We start from the raw sequence: 22,416 nt of genomic DNA, 5'->3' as shown, positions 1-22,416 counted from the left end.
TCTGCACCGTGTGTGTGTGTGTGTGTGTGTGTGTGGCTATGATAATGCAGCGGGTCTGCAGTCGCTGTAACTGTGTGTGTGAACACTCCTCACAGCGTCGCCGCCGATGTCGTTGGTTAGCAGCTGACAGTCGTAAAAACAGAAAAATAGCCCAGGCAACAGACATTACTTGTGAGGACGGCATTTTTGGATTGTTACATCAACAAGCATCGCATCGGCTTGTTGATGTAACAGTCCGCGAGCGTCAAGTCCGGACGACGTGATGACGTAATGGAGGTGTGTCTCATTTCTTAGGGGAACGTTCGTACCCCTCGCTCCCTCAACTCTGTTTTGAGGGCCAAGGGGAACTCTGACAAAGGGGTAAGGGGAAGGGGGAGGGCTAAGGGGTGGTATTGGGATTCAGCCTAAATCTTGTCTGTAGAGTTTGACTGCCAAAAGTAGGCATGAATGTATTTATTTTCCTCCCGGCTCACATAGAGTGGTCCTGTTGCACATACATGTTAGTTATGGATGTCTACTTACATACATTAACTTGTTTTGATGGTCAAAAACCTCCTAGTTGCTGTAAATGAACCCATAGAAATCTCTCCTTACTGACGCGCTCCTCAGCCGCGGTGTTTCAGACTGAAATCTCACACCCAGAAGACAAGACTGTGTTGTGATTGGCCAGCTAGCGTAGAGCCTTCCCAACTGTCTTGTGATTGGCCAATACCCGTAAGTGACATAATTAGCACACCAGCTCTCAGAAGTGCAGCTCCTCCCTCTGGAACGGTGGATGCACTGCTACTCATTATCAAAGCATTGTTTTTTTTTGTCACGACTCTCCGGCGCAGTCCCTTTTATGATTTTGACCCAGAGTCAGAAGACACTGTCGCTCGTGGAACACCTCCACAACGGACGTTATTCTTCTTCTGCGGATCAATGTACGCAACCGGATGTGCCCGGACTAGTGCCCGGAGCAGGAGGATCCGCTGTTCAGGAGAACCGCCGGTTACGTAACCAGAAGGGGTTTTTTCAGAGATCTCGTTGAGCCCGAGATTACAATACATCAAAGCGTTCTCAGCAGTGGCTGAACTGTTTGTTTTTGAACATAAACGAGGTAATGTCGCAGATACACATAAAAAAAACAGAGTTAATGGGAACTTCCAGTCTAGGTCCGCTTTAAAAACAACAATTCGCAGGTATGCTCGCCCTGCAAGGTCGCACGTGTACATGTGACGTTACACATCTTGCGAGAGCAAACGCGCTCATCCTGGCTGCTAAATAATACATTTTGGAGTTTATTTTGCACAAAATCATGAATACTTGAGTCAAGGTGTTACCTGTTGTTTATTTTAATAAACCTGGCCTTTGGTTTCATTTATTTTTGCGAGCTTTGTTCCTTTCCAGCTTATGAGTTCCTTTGTATGGTTCTGTTCTATAGATTTAATTGTAAGCTAAATATGTTTTGCTGATTACGGCTTGAAGTGGCGATAAGGTCTTAAAATATTTTGAGAAGGTCTTAAAAAGGTGTTGAAATTAACTTCAGGATTCCTGCATATACCCTGAAGGGGTTTATAAGATCGTATCTGTGCTTTAGTGGTGGTTTAGCTATACAGTGATGCAGTGTATTGCTGTAGTGTATAACATTTTAGTACAGTTTTTATTTATTTAGTACAATGTACTTCTTTAAACATTGCACTCTCAGGATAGCATTTAAAGCCTCTGAATGTGCACCACTACTAAAAATAAATACATAAGCATGAATAAGGTGAAAGTATTAAACTAGTCCTACTTCTAGTGATGTTCATGTGATCAGGCATACATTACACAGCGATTGTATTATTAGTCATAAATGTTATAATGAGTTGTTCTTGTGACTCTGCTGGTCATTTTGTGTATTTTCATGCATCAGTTATTTTCCAATTTTTCACCTGAATGCGCATGTCATACATAAGTCCTCCATTTCCTCTCCACCCCGCTCCTCTTTTTTTATTACCTTCTCTGTGGCTGCACCGCCTCTCTGACCGTCTGTCACGCATTCTCCCTTCCTCCATTGCTCCTCTCCCAGCCATTCACAACGGCCTATATGGTCACATGACTTAGCAGAGGAGCAGGAAGACAAGAGTAGAATGTAAACCAGACGCTTCCACGGTGACAGAAATACACACTTGCAGGAAGCAGGCGTGCCGGGAGTCGAGGAAGCAACGCTGCACTCTTTTTAGTCAGTAGAGTAAACAAAGGAAAGTTGTCAGATTTAAAAACAAGGATTACCCCTCACTGGAGAGGAGAGGAGATAGGAACAGGATTGGATTTACTGCAAACATTATTGCTGGTGTTTTGATTCCTGAAAAAGAGTTTAGGAGTCTAAATACTCTTTATCTTTGAGGTAAGGAACGCTGTCTCTGTTCCAGGGTGTGTATGGGTTATAAACATTGCAGTTTGATTATTAACCCAAGGTGTACAGTAGGAATGTGACTCTTCAGGTCTGTCGAGCCCTCAGGCGTTTTGAAAATTGATCTTCTTGTTTGTTGTGTGGGCTTTTATCTTGATTGTCACCATAATTCTAACCCTTAGTTTAGCCTCTTGAGTCTTAACCTGCCACGATGTTAAATCTTTTAATTTGGAGCTAAACTGTCAACTATTGTCAAATATCTACCTTAAAACCTTTAAGTGTGTATGATTAATACCTGCTTTGTTTTTCTGGCTGTCTTGTTGAATGTGACTTATTAATTATATATAATTATACTATATTATAATGAATGTTTTTGGATGTTTGCGCTGCTTCCATTGGAATACACAGATGTCCATTTTCATGACTTTAAAATGGCTGTAGAAGTGTAGACATCATCTTCCTTTTTTCAGCTTTTCAATCTACCTTCCTGTCTCTTTCTCCTTCTCTGATTTCCACTTCTCCTTTCTTTGACCATTTAGAAGCTGTTGTTAATTTCCATTTCTCCACAATTTGTTTGTTAAATTGCTGACACATCTAAGTACTGTGTTTGATGTGTTCAAGACTAGAAAATGGGCTAAAAATCTCACTGTGACCTGCAGTTTATTTGCAGATTATTTGTTCCTCGGCTTTGTATGTTTGGCACATACACATACTGTATCTATGAATGTGTGCGCAAAATGTGAAATGTGAAACTAGGGACACCACAAGAAGGTCAACCTGTTTTTTTTGCAGATGTTATCTTATGCAACAGATTTGCTCATCATAGCTGTGAGGAAGTGTATCCAAAAAATCCCTCTCACAAATCAGTACAATTCAATACAAATTTAAAGACCATTGAGATATATTGAAGTTCATGTCTGGTCATTTCTGTTTAATGATTGCTGCCAAAGCCAGTTGTATCACATTTCAAATCACATTTCACAATCACAAGAAAATGGCGAAAGCACCTCATTAAGTCCTGATGTTTTATTTTTTTTAATTGTTTAGGAAAGGTTTGTCACTGATGTCAAAAAATGGTTTGACATCAGGGTTACTTACACACCCTAACAAGAACCCCTAGCTTAATATAGATAAAAAGCTTGGAAGTCAGGTCTTGGTAAACCACAAAGCTCACCTGACGTGACAATACAGCCTATCTTGTTAAGAAGGCCCACCAGTGTTTATGCTTCTGAGGAGCCTTTGAATAATTTCAATATCCCTGAATATGGTTATATATAACTTTGCACTTTTCCTCTGTTTCTATCAGGATGAACGAGTCTTTGCTGCTTGGCAATCACCACATGGAGAACGATGGTTTTTCCGACAAATCGGAACGCGAGGCTCACGACGACTGGGACACTACGCCCATTGAGAATGGCGGAAGGCTGACGGAAGAGAGCGACATGGACCAATCGGATGAGCTGTCTTCTGGGCCTCAGGCCACAGCCTATGTAGAGCAGAGCACAGAGGAGATGGGTGAGGTGAGGCATCAAGTTCAGTTTTGTGCTGGAGAGAGATCCACCTTTGTTGTAGGTCAGCAGATTAACCCTAGTGTAAAATGTGACTGCTCGCCTTTATAGAGATATCTTATCTTGCTTGTGTCAGTCTGAATCTAGAACGCAGACGGTATAATGACTTCATAGCAATAATGCTAACCTTACTTTGGATGTTTTACTTGAGGCTGGCGAGGCGTCCCAGGTGGAAACCGTATCGGAGGAGAACAAAGGTCTGATCTGGGGTCTGCTGAAACAGCTGCGACCTGGTATGGACCTGTCCAAGGTGGTGCTGCCCACCTTCATCTTAGAGCCACGCTCCTTCCTGGACAAGCTGTCTGACTACTACTACCACGCTGATCTGCTCTCACAGTCAGTGACATTTAAGTCTTTATACTTTGTGTGCGCATGTGTGCTATTTGGAGACGGAAGAATCTTCACATTTGTGTCTGACTCTCCTGATGTTTCTTCCCCGCAGAGCTACACAGGAGGAGAGTGGATATGGTCGCATCAAGCAGGTGTTGAGATGGTACTTGTCTGGTTTCTACAAGAAACCTAAGGTAAGATTTGTTCATGCCCAGCTGGATTGTTAGTGTCTCTTATTGAACACAAACTAATCACATTTTTCATTTTGTTCTAGTGTGTGTCCAGTGTTTTTCTTTTAAATAATTACGCCTATTCGAATTTATTGGGTTAAGTTCATTACTGAAACCTATTTAGCCGTCTGCGGTGTAACTAGTTTAACTGGAAAGGTTTAAAGAAACTAATCTTACACAACTGAGGAAAAATTGCAGTTTAGTTGTTTTCACATTTGATTTGAGAGAGAAAAACTGTGGCAGAAGATTTTTTTTCTTACTCACTGTCCGTTGTATTTGTATTCTCCAGGGTCTTAAGAAGCCTTACAACCCAATCCTGGGGGAAACATTTCGCTGCTGCTGGCTACATCCTCAGACCGACGGCTGCACTTTCTACATAGCTGAACAGGTTACACCAGATTGATAGCGACAATGCATGAATAAACCTGACTGAATTTTCCTTTGTGTAACTTTGCATAATTCGGCACAGAGCTGAAACACATCGACCACTGATGCAATCAAAATCTGTCATCTGATATAACAGAATATGCTCAATGTGAGCTTAATATATTATGTTCCTAAATCCACAGTAAATCAGGGAATGCCATGATCATACAAAGAGTAAAATTTGAAAACTCTTCTCACTCTCGTGTCTCTCATTTTTCTTCTGCCAGGTTTCCCACCATCCACCCATCTCTGCCTTTTACATCTCAAATAGGAAGGATGGGTTTGCAATCAGTGGAAGCATCCTGGCCAAGTCTAAATTCTATGGTGTGCAGCATACTACAATATGTAATCTGTATTGCATTAATCACAGATATTATGTCTTCATCTCTTTCGATTGTGCAATTTAATCATGATGTGCTCCTTCACTTTGTAGGTAACTCTCTGTCAGCTATTCTGGATGGCAAAGCACGACTGCTGTTCCTGAACAGGGAGGAGGAATATGTCATCACGATGCCATATGCTCACTGCAAAGGTAAACACAGAAAAATCAAAGCTTTGTGTTAGTTCATGCAAGACACTGTCGTCGTACACCTCACTTGTAATCGGCTGACAGCTAGCTGGCCGCAGTCAGTCACAGCCATTCTCACACTAATGGCGTGTTTCAACGCCTCGGCACAGCACAGCAAGGTTAAGTTGCGTTTCCACGAGCATATTACCTGGTACCAAGTAGTTTTTTTTAGTACCTTCTCAAAAAAAAAAAGGTTCCAAGAGTAGGTACTATGCGTAACATCGCCAGACTGCCGGCCACTGATTGGTCAGAGTGCCGTCATTAGGAAGAGGCGTACGGCACAAGAATCAAGCCGAACAGTGCCAAGACTTAACAATCCTAAAAACTTGGGTTAATCTCCAACAATTACCAGGGAAATGTCCAAAATTTCAATATTTAACAGAGGAGTCTGGTGTATTTAGGGACAGCGATCAAGACCAGCGAGCGGCATCACAAACCATTCCGCTGTATTTCAGTCCAGTGACTGTGTCAGACGTAGTCTGGTGCTCCAGTCATGGAGGAAGTACGGAACAAATATTTTTAAATAACCGATTCTAGTGATTCAGTTACAGTGAAAACAACTGCCTTACAAGTCACTAGTCACTCGTTAGTGTGTGTGTGTCACGCGTAAAACAAAGTCAGGCGGTGACTCACTCCACGACGAGTAGGTACTTTTTGTAGTGGAAAAACCTAAACTGTGCCGTGCTGAGGCAAGGCAAGCTGGAACCACAGGTGGAAAAGGGCATTAAGGCAGTCAATTTCAACAACACAAAACTCCTATCTCACTAATTTCTTGCTAAGATAATGCTGCATCACACTGCTGCTGCTGACAATCCTACATCTTTCTAAATTAGGGTCTCACAGGCTAAAAGGTTTAAAATTGTATGCAGTGTCTTGCTTGGGCTTGCTCTTGTACCAGTTTCTCATGCATTGTGCTCCCTGTTTAGCTTAGCATGCTGCTATGCCAATCCAGGGAACATCTGAAGAGTGGAGAATACTTTTATTAGGCATCCCAACCCGATGCAGAGAGAAAAAAATACTAAATATGCTGTTTTGGATGGCTAATCTTACTGCGAGTGGCTGGATGATAAATGATGTTCCTAAATCTACAGTAATACTGTGATCAATCTGCAGAGTAACTTTGTATCCTTTGTTGATGTGCTGTTGGTCTTATGCTGTAACACTGTCTTCTGTAGGAATCCTGTATGGGACAATGACACTAGAGCTTGGGGGGAAGGTTACCATCGAGTGTGAGAAAACAAAATGCTTTGCACAGCTGGAGTTCAAATTAAAGGTATTGTTTTTATTAGTTCCAATTGCATTATTTATGTTTGTGATGCCATATGTTTTTCTTCTTCTTATCAACAGTAGTTTTTTTATTAAGGTATTGAACCACTTTCATTGCAGCCTTTCCTTGGAGGACCCTCCTCTGTGAATCAGATCAGTGGGAAGATATTGGAAGGAGAGGAGATGATGGCTACTGTTGATGGACACTGGGTGAGAAAGAGCTAATAACACTAATATTATGTAACTCTATTCCTGCCTGCCTCTAGATTGTAATTATCTGAAATATGATGAGACTGAACATGTTTGTCGGCCATTATGTAACCAGGACAGTGAGGTTTTCATTCAAGAAAAGCGCACAGGTCAGCAGGAGACACTGTGGAACCCGAGTGCTGACATACGCAGCCTCCGCCTCAAGAGACAAGTGGTACAGATGGACCAGCAGGGGGAGTTTGAGTCTGAAAGGTAAACCTAGATATACATATACAGTAGGGCTGTAATGATACACAAACTCACGATTTGATTCGTATCACGATTTTTGACCCACGATTCGATACATTCCACGATTTTTTTTTAATTTAAAAAACATTTTATTTAAACAACATTTAATTATATAGAAACTTAATGTAACATTTAATAACAATATTTTGGAACACTGTGAACAGATTTGAACATAAATAAATAAATAACCAAAGATTTCTCTCTTTTCTGTAACAAAATAATACTCTTGAGAAATACAAATTAATGATCAATCAGATTGGGATTTGTCCCCAAAGCATGCTGGGAAGTGTAGTTCTTCATTAGAAGCATGGATGTTTAGAAGCAGTTTTGTTCCGGTGGAAATAACTTGTTTTGATAAACAGCAAAGGTAAGACAACATTTCCGCTTGTATTTCTTGAAAGTCAGTTGTTGTTTTGCTCTTATTTTGGGGCTGGATCCGTGAATCTTGTTCGTAGAGTGATTAAAATCTGTGAATTCGCCGCTGTTCACATAATCACGCTGACGCTCCAGTGCCGCTTTTCAATGTGTGCACTGGAACAGGTTTTTCCGCTCCTGCGGGTTTCCATCTGTGTTTTAACTGTGTTTGGTGAACATAAGAAAGGTTTACATGAGATTGTAGCTGAGTTTCTGACCTTTCTGTGGGTATGCAGCATGTCTGTGTTTGTTAAAGTTAGACATGGTTTTATGACACTTTTGTCGCTGCGTCTGACGCTGCTCCGGTAGCGGGGACATCGGTAAAGAAGAGATTAACGCGATTAAAAAACCTTACGCGTTAATGATGACTGTAATTAATTCATCACAATTAAAACAATAATTTGACACCCCTAATAAAAATAAGTTTGTTAATTCTGCCTTCTCACATCGCGACACAGGTTCGTGACTCTGAGTATCGCGATTTCGATTTCGATACGCATATCGTTACAGCCCTAATATACAGATATACAGAGTCAAGCACATGTTTGGCTTGTAATGTTAATGATGTTTGCATTCACATGAGCACCTCATAGGGCTGCAGACACAAAGGTTTCTGTGTCTACAAAGGACAAATGCTTCATGATCACGTGATCAGGAGTGTGTTACTTTCCCTTATATGTTGTATAGCATGCAAGACGGGGCCCTTTGTCTGCCCTTTGATGTTTTTATTAATGTGAGGAAAATGTCTATAACCAAATGAGTCTGAGGTTAAATCTTTTCCCCTCTTTTATAATTTCACATCACATTTTAAAGATTGCAATGTTGCCCCTGACATCAACAACATCCACATAAAACGCCCCTTTGACCCTTTGTGCCCCTGATTCGAAAACTCCCTGCAGACTGTGGCAGCATGTGACCAGTGCCATCATGGATCGGGACCAGCTGCGAGCCACGCAGGAAAAGTTTGTGTTGGAGGAAGCTCAGCGGAAAGAGGCAAAGGAGAGAGGAGAGACACCCTGGAGCCCACGACTTTTCCATCAGGACCCTGTCACCTTTGAGTGGACCTACAAGCACAGAGAGTATGTACACACACATACACACACATCAAGCAAATAAAACAGGGGATAAGTACACAAATGAATAATGACTTAATTATGCTGCATCTGAAGATTAACCTCATGTTTATGTTTTGGCAGCACACAGCCGTGGGACCCAGAGTTCTGTTTGCTTCAGTTTGAGAAGGACGGAGTGATTCAGACACACGAGAAAAGTCAGAGACGACACCATGAACTCTCTTACAGCCACAGGTGGACAAGTCAACAGAAGGTTAGCCAGATTAATCACACACCTCCCATGAGGTTGTTTCACTTCCCATCAAGCTTCACTGTCCCCTGATATCTCTGTGCTGTAAAATCAAAGATGTTATTTCACTTATTTGCTGCTCTGATGCCCAGATGAATGCACCAGCAGCTCAAGTGTGAACAATTTACTGTGTGTTCTCACCGGATGAGGCAGCTACTATTCTGTATCGACTCTGGATGTTACACCGTCCAACGTGAACACATATTTAGACAGATATCCTCTTCTGACTCTTCCCAGGCGGTGGCGAATGGGAAGCACAGGAAGGCCAGCAGTCAACCGTCCAGCTGCAGCCAGAACACCGAGAGCAGCAGCACCACACCTGAACCCACACACGAGTCCTCGGACAATGAAGGTACACAACACATACACAACACATACACAACTCAAGACACTATTGTTTTTGTTTTTTCATTGCCTTACCTTTGTTATTATTTTCTTCAGGGTTTTCCAGCCAGTGTGCACGGTGCAGTAATGAGAAAAAGGACATCACCCAGATCGAAGCCTCCATTACATCTATACAGAAGACACAGCAGGATATTCAGAGGTGGAAATTTACACACACGCAATACATATATGCAACAGATAATGCCTCCTTCCCTCAGAGGAACATAACATTCTTCCAATGAACACTGTATGTAGTTTTAATTTCATGAAAAAAAAAGTCATCCATGCATACATTTCTTAAAAATTAAATCAAATTTAAAGATATGGACATTTTGTGTTGATTCAAAAGCAAAAATGAAAGCAAATTTAACGAAATAAGACATTCATTTTGGAACACAAACATGTTCACGGAATGATATCTGATCAGTATTTCACCTCTTATCTTTTTTGTGATTTTACTGTGGTGATTTTGTAGGTCAGAGGTTCCCAATATTGTTGGCTCTTGGCCCATGGAAGCTAAACTATTCATCATTCTGATCTTTAACTAAGGGCCTTAGTGTGAACATAGACAATGAGCCAGTCAAACTAACAGTTTGTCTTCCAAGATCAATGTAACTCAATTCCTGATTCACCATAATTCCCTCTTTAATGTATTTAAATCATCACTAAAGAGAGAATGAATGTGATGTGGAAAAATGTAATAATCACCAACACAGTATTGTTTTTCGTGGCTCTGTCTGTTTGTTCGTTTGTGCTTCCACACTTGCACTTGCCAGTATGACCAACAGAGGCCGCCAGAGGCTTGTTGGGTGAATGGGGTGAATTTGGAAGCTCCACACTACAGCTTTAATACATTTGGAGTGCTTGAAAAATAACACAGATTGGCTGATGGAAATTGTCAAATCAGCCGGCGAGGCATGTTAGCTCTCTCTGTCACTCACATGTGTATCTGTTGTTCTCAGTATTGCTCTGTAGATAAATACAACTTAAACACTATTGCACTATTTTCCTGGTTTCATCGATTAAAAATAAAAGATAATGGAAGTAAATAATGTAAACACAATGTGTCCTTAAATATGCTGTTAAATTATAGGCATAGATGATCATTGTACCAAATTTTAGCCCCTCATATTTTCACCCCCTGAGCGGTATAGTTGAAGGATGTTCCAAACCAACAAAAGTAAAAAAAAAAATTATAACCAAAGACATGGAAAATACATTTCTTACCCCCGCAAGTCATCTTGAAAGTTTTATTATGTCATGTTTATTTTTCATGATGTCAAACTCTAGTTCACCCTCATCCTTCTCTGTCCCTGTAGGAACCTGGTGGCCCTGAGTCGTCAGATGTCTTACCAGAGAGCCGCGGAGGACAACGTGTCGCTCACTGGCCGTCACTGCCTAATCCTCTGTGTTCTGCTCCTCTCTCAGCTCTTCCTCAACTATGTCTTCACCTGAACTCACTCCTCTGGGCAGAGTTTCCGTCCGGCACTGATTTGGCTGTAGATCCTTCCAAAAAGCACAGACTATAATCAGCACCAGGGACAGAGACCTCAGATCAGTGTCACGGCGGCAACTTTGTCCCTTTTGTTTCCTCTAATAGGGGGAGGACATTATAGCAATAAACACAGCCACCGCCTATCAGTCATCTGCAGAGAGGAACAGCACCCCCTAGTGTAGCCAGACTGAAATAGCACCGGCACCCACGCACTTTGGACAGGAAAGTAGGGATGTGCGATGAAGCACGGCAAAAAAAAAAAAAAGATTTTGAATATAAAGATGAAATGTATGATGGAGTTGAAAGAATGAATTTGCAGAAAGAAATGACAGAGAGGATGTTTCACCATTCCTTAGTGTCTTTTTTATATTGCCCCGCAAAACTGTTTATCTGTGAGTGTGTTTGTATGTGTGTTATTCGTACCTACAGTAGGCCCCATGGGCACAGGTAGATCGCCGGCCGCTTGGACTTCTCTTTCTCTTCCACTCCAAATGTTGGGCCTTAACGCTGAAGCCAAAAAAAAAAAAAAAGAAGAAGAAAAGCGCAACATGTTCAAAACAAAGAAGGAAAAATCTTCCAACAGTGCAATTTCTTTGTGTTTTGTATCGATATATACGCTCAGATATACTCCGTCTCGTCTTTTAATGATGATGATTTTACCAAAACAGTATTTATAATCTGAAAGAACAAAGAGTACTTGTTTACAAGAGAGCACTGTGTGTGTTTGTAATGACACAAGAAGGAGAAGAAGAAAAAAAAACGTTGAAACGAGACAGGGCATAGAGCCGAGCAGTGTCTTTGAATCTGTGTGCCTGCAGTGCCGTAGCCGAAGGCATATTATAGCGACGCTTTGGTTTGAGACCACGACACTAGTGTGTACAATCAGTTACTAAAAGACGCAGAACGTGGAGGAAGAAAGAGTGACAGAGTGGAGAGGAAAAAAACAAGAAAAAAATTGGGCCTAATATAAGGAGTTTGCGCGTGTGCATCTTGGTCTGCACCATGTTCATCCGACTGTTTTACGATGTAAACACTTTTTAATGAGTTTGTTTTGTCTTTTAATCGAATTTGTTTATGTGTGTCTAGCGGTCTATGTTTCAAGAATGTATTTATTGGGTGATAAACGGAGACTTTCCTAATCTATTTCAACATGGAGGATGGAGACGATTGCTCTCCCGTGGATTTTTTTTATTGTGTGTGTGTGTGTGTGTGTATGTGTGTGCGCCCGTGTCACTAAGAGGGAGCGCGTGTTTGCGAGCAAGCCATTATAAGACTAATGCTAAAGAAAACCAGTTCTGTGAGCTGGGTTTTTTCTCGATGACATTGAATCGCCAGTACTGATCCACCCCCAACAGGACAGAATCACAGAGTGCACAAGAAGGAAGTCAACTCTTTGAATGCTTTTACTTTTCTTGTCGTCTTGTTTTCCCTCTTTTCTACTCTACTGCCATGCTGTGGGGATTCGACGCGCCAGTAATGTTTTTGTTACATGGACTGAAACCGCGCACATGACGTTGCTCGACATTTTCATTCGTACCTGTTGCATACTGTAGCACTACAGTAAAGTAATTTAACCCCGACGTTGACTCGTCAATAATGTCTTGAGAATTGTACTCGATGGTTTTGAAAGAAATGCTTTACACTTCACGGACGAAACTTTCTCCACCAGAGGGAGATTGATGATGTTGGTAATTAAAACTCTCTAAACCTTTACTTTTAGCTAAGTGTTCATCATTGCAGTCAGTTTTAAGATAATTATTAATATTGGGTACTAAATAAAATAAAGTTATAGATCAGACAAAGCAATACTGCAACTGGCAACTGGTACAGAATGCATAAGATTGTTGTGTTTCACTGACACACTGACGGTGCCCAGGCCTGAGAGTTGAACCTGAGCAGGTGTAAATCTTTTGGCAGACGCCGCATGGATTAACATATTTGCCACACACAGATTTAAGCCCGAGTGAGTAAAGTCTGGTTGTGTTTTGGGACCTCCACAGTCCCCACAGTGTCAGGGGGCTTGTACAGTGACAACTTTGATATTCTCTGCATATGTTTCAGTAGAAGGGAAGGGGGAAAAAAAAACAGTAATAGACATGGTGTAGTTTATTTACTTCTGACATCAACAACTTCTTATTCACTGGCTTTTGTAAAATTGGTAGACGGAAATGTTATTTTTCTCCTGTAGCTCAGTACATTTTGTATAGTTTACAAAGTGCTTTAAAAAATCAGAGCAAAAACTAAACCAGGACAAAACAAGAAACGAGGTATAAACATGTTAAGAAATATACAGTACTGTGCAAAAGTTTCAGGCACCACCAGCTCTGTTGTTGTCAAATTCTGTGAATTTGGAGTGAAGTGATGCGACTTAAAGCTGGCTTTATATGTTAGCGAGCTGTCAGTGAGTTTAACTCATGCAACATGTGTATGTAATGCTCAGGCATGTCTTGAATAAACCTGGTGTAATAGAAGTTTTTTTTTTACCGCAGATATTTCTTTAAATGAAATAGTAGGACAAACTTTAAGGTTCCACTCCAGTATTAACAGAGCTGTGTTATTGTTCAAGTGTAAGGGTAGATCACGCTAAATACTTGACACCTGTAAAGGAAATAAAAAAATTATATAAAAAAACTGCAAACATATTTTCTGGATGTGTTCCAGTAAAGTGAAATAGAAATAATGATCCTCTATTGTCTTTAAAGCGTCGCTAAAACAACAAATCTAAGACTTCTGCACAGTACTGTATATACAGGGATTATGGAGTGCCGGACATGAGTGGACACCAACGGCCAGTGTGACTGGCAGCAGACACTGTCCAATAGGTGATCCCTCTGGACATGTGGTTGCAAAGCCTTAATATAGCAGGAGGAAAACCACAAATCTGGTGGCTTTGATATGGGAGTTCAAATTCCCGGTTGCTACTTGTTTGTGACGGTATCTCCTCTGTTTTGCATCTGGCATTTCTAACACGATTCCTACGTGAGACTGTTCTTCCTAGTCTCGTCCTAGCTCTCCCTTTAATCCCATAATCTCCCAAATACTGGTGAACAAACACTGCCTACCACTACCTACATTATCACTACCTTTTCCAATCACAGTCCTCTGAAACTGGATTTTGGAGGTCTTGACAAACAGGATCAGTCCATCAGGATCCACAGAATCTACCGCCATCGTTCTCAACATCCCCAAGGGATGCGTCCTGTGCTACTTCCTGCATAGACTACTTACTGTGACGCTCACTGTCATCGCGACCACATAGTGAAATGTGCAGATGGCACAGCGGTGATAATGATCATGCAGGTTGGAAAGCAGGTGAACTAGTGGTTTAGTGAGAGGACAACAACCATAGCATCAGTCAAGAAAAGTGAAGAGATGATTGATCTTTAAATTTTTATTTCAGAATTAACGTAAGAAGAAACGTTTCTGCCTGTAGTAAAGTTTCTCACCAAAGCTCAAAGCTCTTTTTCTCCCCCATGTGCTTGTCCTATAGAATGCTAACCTTTGAATCCTTTGAACCCTAAAATGGTCATGACCTTGCACTTTTTCCCTGAGTGAAAAGACAAAAGGAAGGAGAGAGGAGGCAGTAATGCAACAGTTCAGATGCCAGCTGTCATAAACAACAGTAACAACAAACTGTTACTGTCAGATGAGGATAAGAAATGCACAGTAAATGGGAAGCTCCACCCAATAAGAATGGTGGAGGTCTGACAGATGAAAGTAACATGGACCAATCAGACGAGCTGTCGCCTGGGCCTCAGGCCACAGTCTATGTAGAGCAGAACACAGAGGAGATGGGTAAGGTGAGGCACCAAGTTTGTAGTTCAGGGAAAAATACAGTTACTCACGCCATGTCTCTGACCTAATATCTATACCAGGGGTGTCAAACTGATTTTGTTCCGGGGGGCCGCATCCAGCTTAACCCGACCTCAAAGGGGCCGGACCAGTAAAGTTATCGGAAAATGACATCGAAGTAATAATAAGTCCACTTTTTTTCCTTGTATTCATTACTGCAAAGAAGAAGAATAATACAATTCTATGTATTAAATGAATTATTCTTTTACAAAATATATTATGAACAGAATTTTTAAGAAAGGTATGTGCAATTTCAACAACACTATCACTCAGTTCAACATTTATTTCAGTTATACCTGAGCACAGTGTATAACAATTAACACAACATTTACATTTGTCCCTGAAACATGGCGTCTTTTAGCCTACAAAGGTGCATCAAATGTATACATATAACAAAAACCTTAGGAAATCACCTACTCTTCCACTCGGATAATGTTACAAGGATGCGTTCAAGTACCGATTCCGGGTACCGTTTGATTTCATGCAAAAACTCGGTAGTACCGAGTACCGACCCAGGACTGGAGCCACTGGCGGGCCGGATCTGGCCCACGGGCCGTATGTTTGACAGCCCTGCTCTATACTATTATGACTGAATGGCCTTTATGCTGCCCTTATTTCCCTTTTTCCTCTTTCTGGATGTTTTACTTGAGGCTGGCGAGGCGTCCCAGGTGGAAACTGTATCAGGGGAGAACAAAGGTCTGATCTGGGGTCTGCTGAAACAGCTGCGACCCGGTATGGACATGTCCAAGGTGGTGCTGCCCACCTTCATCTTGGAGCCACGCTCCTTCCTGGACAAGCTGTCTGACTTCTACTACCACGCTGATCTGCTCTCACAGTCGGTGACGTTTAAGTCTTTATACTTTGTGTGTGTGTCATTCAGAGACACGGGAATCGCTTCATATTTGTGTCTGACTCTCCTGATGTTTCTTCACCACAGAGCTGCGTTGGAGGAGAGTGCATATGGTCGCATCAAGCAGGTGTTGAGATGGTACTTGTCTGGTTTTTACAAGAAACCAAGGGTAAGATTTGTCCACGTCCAGCTGGATTGTTATAGACAATCCTGATTACAAGATCCTTTTTGCACCATTTGTTTTCAGATAATGACTGAATATAACTATAACTATATCTATTGTGGCTCGACAGTGAAGCCAGTCTTGCCATCTGCAGTGGAACTGGTTTTAACTAATATTGGTTGAGTGAAACCCAGTCGTAAAAAGGGCCTTTCACCTTTGCATGTAGTTTGCATTTTTTCCCCCGTGTGTGTAAAGGTGTTTTCTCTGGATTCTCCAGTTTCTTTCACAATCCAAAAAACATGCAGATTTGGGGATTAGGTAAATTGGACACTCTAAATCAGGGGTTCTCAAAGTTTTGATACCTGAGGAACCCAACATTGGACTGGGGGCCGCCAAAGAAAAAAAAAAAAAAAAAAACCTGAAAGAAATCCCATTTGTAATAATTTTAATGACCAAATTGCAGTTCTACAGTTTAGCGTTAAGTAATATAAGCATTAATATAATGTAATTTAAGCATTAATATAATAACGCTTTATAATTTACAGGGTATTTACCCAGTATTTTGGCCATTGTTCTTACCTTCTAATTACAGGTTAATACCAAGTAACACATTTCTGTAAACATATATTTACTGGGTAAATAGCTAGTAATTGGGGGCTGTAGCTACCTGCTTATTACCAGCTTATAACCCAATAATACACTAAAATTCAGCATATAGAAACCAGGTAAATACCCAGTATTTTTGTTTACACTTATTGGTCTGTGTCCAGTAATGTCCAATAAACATTACTACTAACAAGCTTAGTAGCTCCTGGATTAAAACTATCAACTGTAATTCATTGCGTGGGCCGCCAGAAATGTTTCTGCGGGCCGCCATTGGCCACCGGGCCGCACTTTGAGAACCAATGCTCTAAATTGACCGCAGGTGTGAGTGTGAGAGTGAATGGTTGTTTGTCTCTATGTGGTCCTGTGATGGACTGGCGATCTGTCCAGAGTGTACCCCGCCTTTCGCTCTATGTCAGCTGGGATTGGCACCAGCGCCCCCCTGTGACCCTCATAGAAGATGGATAGATGTGAAAGAGTGAAATAAATTTGTCATCTTTCTTGAGACAATTTGAGACTTGATCTGACGTACACCTCTTGTATTCTCCAGGGTCTTAAGAAGCCTTACAACCCAATCCTGGGGGAAACACTCCGCTGCTGCTGGCGTCATCCTCAGACTGACAGCTGCACCTTCTACATAGCTGAACAGGTTAAACCAGCGTTGTACCTAGAATGCTGTCAATGCACCGAACGTGATTCACGTGTGAAATATTTTTGCATGATTAGCATACACCTCACACGTGTCTCTCACTTTCTTCTGCCAGATTTCCCACTCTCCACCCATCTCTGCCTTTTACGTCTCCAATAGGAAGGATGGGTTTGTTATCAGTGGGAACATTCTGTCCAAGTCCAAATTTTATGGTATACTCCAATATATCATCAGTTTCATTTTAGACAATAACAATGACACAAATCATGATCTTTTCCTTCACTTTTTTTTTTGTTTAGGTAACTCTGCTTCAGCTATTATGGATGGAAAAGCCAAGCTGCTGTTCTTGAACAAAAATGAGGAGTATGTCATCGCTATGCCATATGCTCACTGCAGAGGTAAACAGGTATACAGTAAATATCTAAGTCACCAAGTCTGGTCAGATTGTTGTTATCAGCTGCCTACTGGATAATTAACTATGTTATTTTTTATGCTCAAATCGATCGTCTATTACTTGAATGCCACTGGGCTGCTGGTTCCACTCCCAGCTGACATGGTGCAACCCTATTGGCAAAGGGCATCTTGATACAGTATATGGGGATTGGATGCTGCACTCAGAGGTCATGGAACAGATTTGGGTGCGCTTTGGTGGATCAGTTTGCATTTGACAGAAAATACACAGTGTGACATAGACATGTTTGCTCAAACCTGAGAACACGAGCTGCTCTACTTGCTCCTGATTTTTGTCATTCGATCCAGAGTGAGTGAACACAATCATACTCTTTTGATAGCTTTTGGTAGCTCAGTGGTAGAGCGAGTTGTCCTTCAACCATGGATGTATTATATGAACTGGATAGAGCACCGCCCCCTCTGACTTGAAGACAATTTGTACATGGTGGCCACTGTGGGTACTGCAACAGAAAACCCCATAAAAAGTCCAAAAGCCCAAAAAGCAATTTTCCCATTGACTGCAATAGTAAAAGAGACGCCTGTAAAAGTGTCCACAGGACACCTCGAGACATGGACACACATGGACTCTTTATGGTAGTGACACTACTGCGCATGCTCTATGGGCCCCATAACCCGGAAATAAACACGGAAGTCAAAAAACTTTTTTAGGGCATATGCGCTGGGTGAGCAGCTTCATAGGAATGAACGGAAGCGAAGGGGCGGAGCTCTATCCAGTTCATATAATACATCCATGCTTTCAACTCAGAGGTTGTGTGCACTTCCTGGGCGAACCCTAACCCTTATATGGGTCAATCTTTTACAATACAACACTGTTCTCCTGTTTGGTGGTGGAGGCTATTGCTGTGTCCTGTGAGCCAGACAATATGGTAGCTACTACATCCCAGTGTGAGTAACTGACCAGAATATGTGACACTGTCTCTCTAGGAATCCTGTGCGGCACTATGACGCTCGAGCTCGGTGGGAAAGTTACCATCGAGTGTGAGAAAACGAGATGCTACACAAAGCTGGAGTTTAAATTAAAGGTATCACTTTTTTTAATTTAAATTACATTTATGTTGTATGTAATTTAACTTTATTTTCTTTCTTAGGATGTGAGTTCTAGTTTCTTTCTTTGTAAAGATCGATTGCTTTCATTGCAGCCTTTACTCGGAGGCTCCTCTTCTGTGAATCAGATCAGTGGGAAGATCTTCCAAGAAAATAAGCTGATGGCTAGTATTGATGGACACTGGGTGAGAAAGAGCTTTAAACTTTATTGAACAATCCCGCAGCTAATTATAGGTCACAAAGCAAGGGATTTACAGTACAGATCGCAGTGAGCTGCAGACAATACATTTTAGCAACACTATTTTTCAGTATGAGACTCATAGGAACTTTAATGACACTTTCGCCATTTTTGTTATCAGGACCGTGAGGTGTTCATTCATGAAAAGCACTCAGGCCAACAGGAAACGCTGTGGAACCCGAGTGCAGACGTCCGCAGCCGCCGCCTCAAGAGACATGTGGTAGAGATGGACCAGCAGGGGGAGTTTGAGTCCGAAAGGTAAACATGTCACACATGTTTGACATGTTTGACTATTAAGGTTGCTCGGCATCAATACTCAACCACAACCAGAAGATTCTTCAGCATCTCAAAGGGTTATAGACACAATAACCTAAAGCTAAGCTTCTAATATAAGTTACACATTAGGGATTTAAAGCTCACATAGAGTGGTCCTGTTGCACATGTTAGTTATGGAGGTCTACTTACATTCATTAACTTGTTTTTATGGTCAAAAACCTCCTAGTTGCTGTAAACGATATAAATCTGTCTTTTCTGACGCTGTGCTGAGCCGCGATATTTCAGACATAAATCTCACACCCAGAAGACGGAGTGTGTTGTGATTGGCCAGTAACCGGAAGTGACATATTCAGCACACCCGCTCTCAGAAGCGCAGCTCCCCCCTCTGGAACGGTGGATGCACTGCTACTCATAATCAAAACATTGTTTTAACAGTGTCTAAAAATAGCTTCTTCACGACTCCCCGCCGCAGTCCCTTTTATGACTTTGACCCGGAGTCAGACCCAGAGTCAGAAGACACTGTCGCTCGTGAAACACCTCCACAACGTACGTTATTCTTCTTCTGCTGTTCAATGTACGCAACCGGATGTGCCCGGACTAGTGCCCGGAGCAGGAGGATCCACTGTTCAGGAGAACCACCGTTTACGTAACCGGACCGGGTTTTTTCAGAGATCACACTGAGCCCGAGATTACAATAAAACACAGTGTTCTCAGCAGTGGCTGAACTGTTTGTTTAGAACCTTCAGGGCTTCGTAAACAAGGTAATGATGCAGATACACACTAAAAAACAGGGTTAATTGGAACTTCCGGTCTAGGTCCGCTTTAAGTGTTTCCTGATTTTCGGTTTCGGACAACATTTTTCATTTCAATGCATCCCGAGTACAAATGGTGTAAACCAGTGGTTCTCAAACTGTTTATACCAAGCTCCACGTGTGAAAATATAGAGTTCTCAAAGTAACACCATTATCATCACACACGTTAAAATACAGTTGTGTAAATAGGCAGGAGGCAGATTTATTCTTCTTCCTCGCATATACTTCACACACTGGTATAGTCAAATTATATTAAGATGGAGCAAGAGATGAAGTGACTTTTATTATTATTATTTAATATCTTTATTTATTTTTGTTATTGTTTCATTTTCTTCGCACACTGGTCAACATTCCTCAGTATATTGGAACAGTATTTCTGATTTTCCACAGTTTGAGAACCATGGGTATTATCACATTTTTGTGTGTGTGCATCCTGTGTGTTCATATGTTAACTAAATGGCCTGTTAAGAAATCTGTCATTACAAAGTCTAAACATGCCATTGTATGGTACAAAAGGCACCATGATGATATTATAATGATACCAACAACATCTAAACGTCTAAACAACACCCCTTTGACCCTTTTGTGCCCCTGATTCGAACCTCCCTGCAGACTGTGGCAGCATGTGACCAGTGCCATCATGGATCGGGACCAGCTGCGAGCCACGCAGGAAAAGTTTGTGTTGGAGGAAGCTCAGAGGAAAGAGGCAAAGGAGAGAGGAGACGCACCCTGGATCCCACGACTTTTCCATCAGGACCCTGTCACCTTTGAGTGGACCTACAAGCACAGAGAGTATGTACACACACACACACACACAAATACACACACCATAGGTCACCATAACGATGGAAGAACGAAGGGAGGATTCAAATGATTTACTCGTCTTCATTCGTCTGAATATTAATCTAATCTCATCTTTGGCAGCATGTGGCCGTGGGACCCTGAGAACTGTCTGAGTCAGTTTGAGAAGGACGGAGTGATTCAGACGCAGGAGAAAAGTCCGAGACAGTTTACTGTGGCTGATTAATTTTCCCCAATCGAGCCACGCTAACCCTGATTATCAAGCCTGCGCTCTGTCATGGGAGCGGGGACACAATTCAAAGGGCCCAGCACTGAAAATGGGGTTTCTGAGAGAATTATGATGATTATTACTATCATTTTATCTCTTATGATTATCACACAAAAGATCCATCCATCCATCTTCTACCTGTTTATCCTCCACATGACGGTCACGGCCCCGGGGACAGCTGACATAGGGCGGAAGGCAGGTTTACACTCTGGACAGGTCTCACAAAACAACCATTCACTCACACCGACTGTCAATTTGCCTAATCCCCATGTTTTTGGACTGTGGGAGGAAACCAGAGAACCTGGAGAAAACCCACGCACTGAACAAAAATATAAACGCAACACTTTTGTTTTTGCTCCCATTTTTCATGAGCTTAAACATTTTCTACATACACAAAATCACCATTTCTCTCAAAAATTGTTCATAAATCTGTTTTTTAAGTCGCTTTGGTGCTTTTCTCACATCAGGATTAACATTTGCACAGTAGTCAGTGCATTTCTCAGAAAAAAATAGTGCAAACTGCAAAACCTAGTGGATAACCTGCAAAAGCATGGCACTTGCTCAAAACGGTTAGTCCATTCCTCAAAAGCATTCAAAAGTATTCATGTTAATGAAACTGCCATCGTTTATGAACAAGAGAGTCAAATGGCGTTGTCATGTTTTCACTATTATGACAGTTTATTCTCTCAGTGTTTTCCAATGCGAACAAAAGGAGACACTACCTGAAAATGCTCAAGACAGCACTATACACTAAATATACAGCCATTTGAAAACGGCACTAAAGTTACACATTACTGTAGTTAGGGGAGTAAGTGAGATATTATGAGATATACATATATACATACCTGCTTTCCCTAATGCTTTTCCCATTTGGTTGCACCCTCTAACCAGCCTCAGCCATTGTGAGGCCCTGATTGACAACATGCTCCACATCTGTAGCTCTGTATTTGGTCTCTTCCCCCTGTTTTGTCCTCTTCCTCTTCCTCCACACATCCTCACCCCTCTTTCACGATGCTGACCTTCCATTTCTGTGTTGTAGAAATGGTAGACACTATGTCCTGCTCGGTTCATACATGCTTGCCAAGTGAGGGTTCATGGGATTCATCCCTGAGTGACTGTGAACAAGTGGCTTTGGTCACTGGTTACAACTCATACTTCACACATCTCCTCATGAGTGAAAGCTGAAGTTCACCTGAGAGCAATTGTTCAATTTAGGAGACATTTCCAGGAAAAAAATTATAAAGAAAGGTCTAAAATTTGCCTGACATAATTTGATAACTCGTTGTATGTAATGACTCAATGCAATGAAATGAAGACTATCAGTTTTATAGGGAACGACTATTCAGCATCCATAGGTATAGTTCATTTTGACTGACATGACAGAAGCACATGATAATGTTATAAAACAGCAGAGAACTGTATGAAAGCAACTGAAGCATTCGCTTTTTGTTCAGAGGAAGGAGACGTTGCTACT

At 41.6% G+C, this 22,416-nt stretch overlaps 2 protein-coding genes across 2 annotated transcripts in view; both read left to right on the top strand.

Moving 5' to 3' along the window:
- The window catches only part of LOC310931072 (oxysterol-binding protein-related protein 5-like), a 46,902-nt gene extending 34,417 nt beyond the window's left edge, over positions 1 to 12,485 (top strand). Inside the window, exons 10-23 of the mRNA XM_083894158.1 lie at positions 3,681 to 3,894; positions 4,094 to 4,278; positions 4,385 to 4,466; positions 4,792 to 4,890; positions 5,156 to 5,252; positions 5,362 to 5,460; positions 6,672 to 6,769; positions 6,883 to 6,972; positions 7,088 to 7,224; positions 8,574 to 8,753; positions 8,871 to 9,000; positions 9,274 to 9,388; positions 9,478 to 9,580; positions 10,740 to 12,485. Of these exons, the coding sequence (XP_083750284.1) occupies positions 3,681 to 3,894; positions 4,094 to 4,278; positions 4,385 to 4,466; positions 4,792 to 4,890; positions 5,156 to 5,252; positions 5,362 to 5,460; positions 6,672 to 6,769; positions 6,883 to 6,972; positions 7,088 to 7,224; positions 8,574 to 8,753; positions 8,871 to 9,000; positions 9,274 to 9,388; positions 9,478 to 9,580; positions 10,740 to 10,875 (1,765 nt within the window). The 3' untranslated portion in view covers positions 10,876 to 12,485. The remainder of the gene's footprint in view (positions 1 to 3,680; positions 3,895 to 4,093; positions 4,279 to 4,384; positions 4,467 to 4,791; positions 4,891 to 5,155; positions 5,253 to 5,361; positions 5,461 to 6,671; positions 6,770 to 6,882; positions 6,973 to 7,087; positions 7,225 to 8,573; positions 8,754 to 8,870; positions 9,001 to 9,273; positions 9,389 to 9,477; positions 9,581 to 10,739) is intronic.
- Positions 12,486 to 14,574: 2,089 nt separating this feature from the next.
- LOC310931194 (oxysterol-binding protein-related protein 5-like) lies at positions 14,575 to 20,900 on the top strand (the record flags this gene model as incomplete). Its single annotated transcript, XM_083894304.1, has 11 exons — positions 14,575 to 14,715; positions 15,418 to 15,602; positions 15,705 to 15,786; positions 16,934 to 17,032; positions 17,148 to 17,244; positions 17,332 to 17,430; positions 18,428 to 18,525; positions 18,643 to 18,732; positions 18,907 to 19,043; positions 20,486 to 20,665; positions 20,798 to 20,900. 11 exons carry the CDS (start codon positions 14,575 to 14,577, stop codon positions 20,898 to 20,900), a joined length of 1,311 nt encoding a protein of 436 aa, XP_083750430.1.
- Between the last annotated feature and the right edge of the window lie 1,516 nt (positions 20,901 to 22,416).

Source organism: Microchirus variegatus (assembly GCF_963457635.1).
Source record: "Microchirus variegatus genome assembly, chromosome: 8".
Taxonomy (NCBI): domain Eukaryota; kingdom Metazoa; phylum Chordata; class Actinopteri; order Pleuronectiformes; family Soleidae; genus Microchirus; species Microchirus variegatus.
This window is presented reverse-complemented; position numbering and strand designations above follow the sequence as displayed.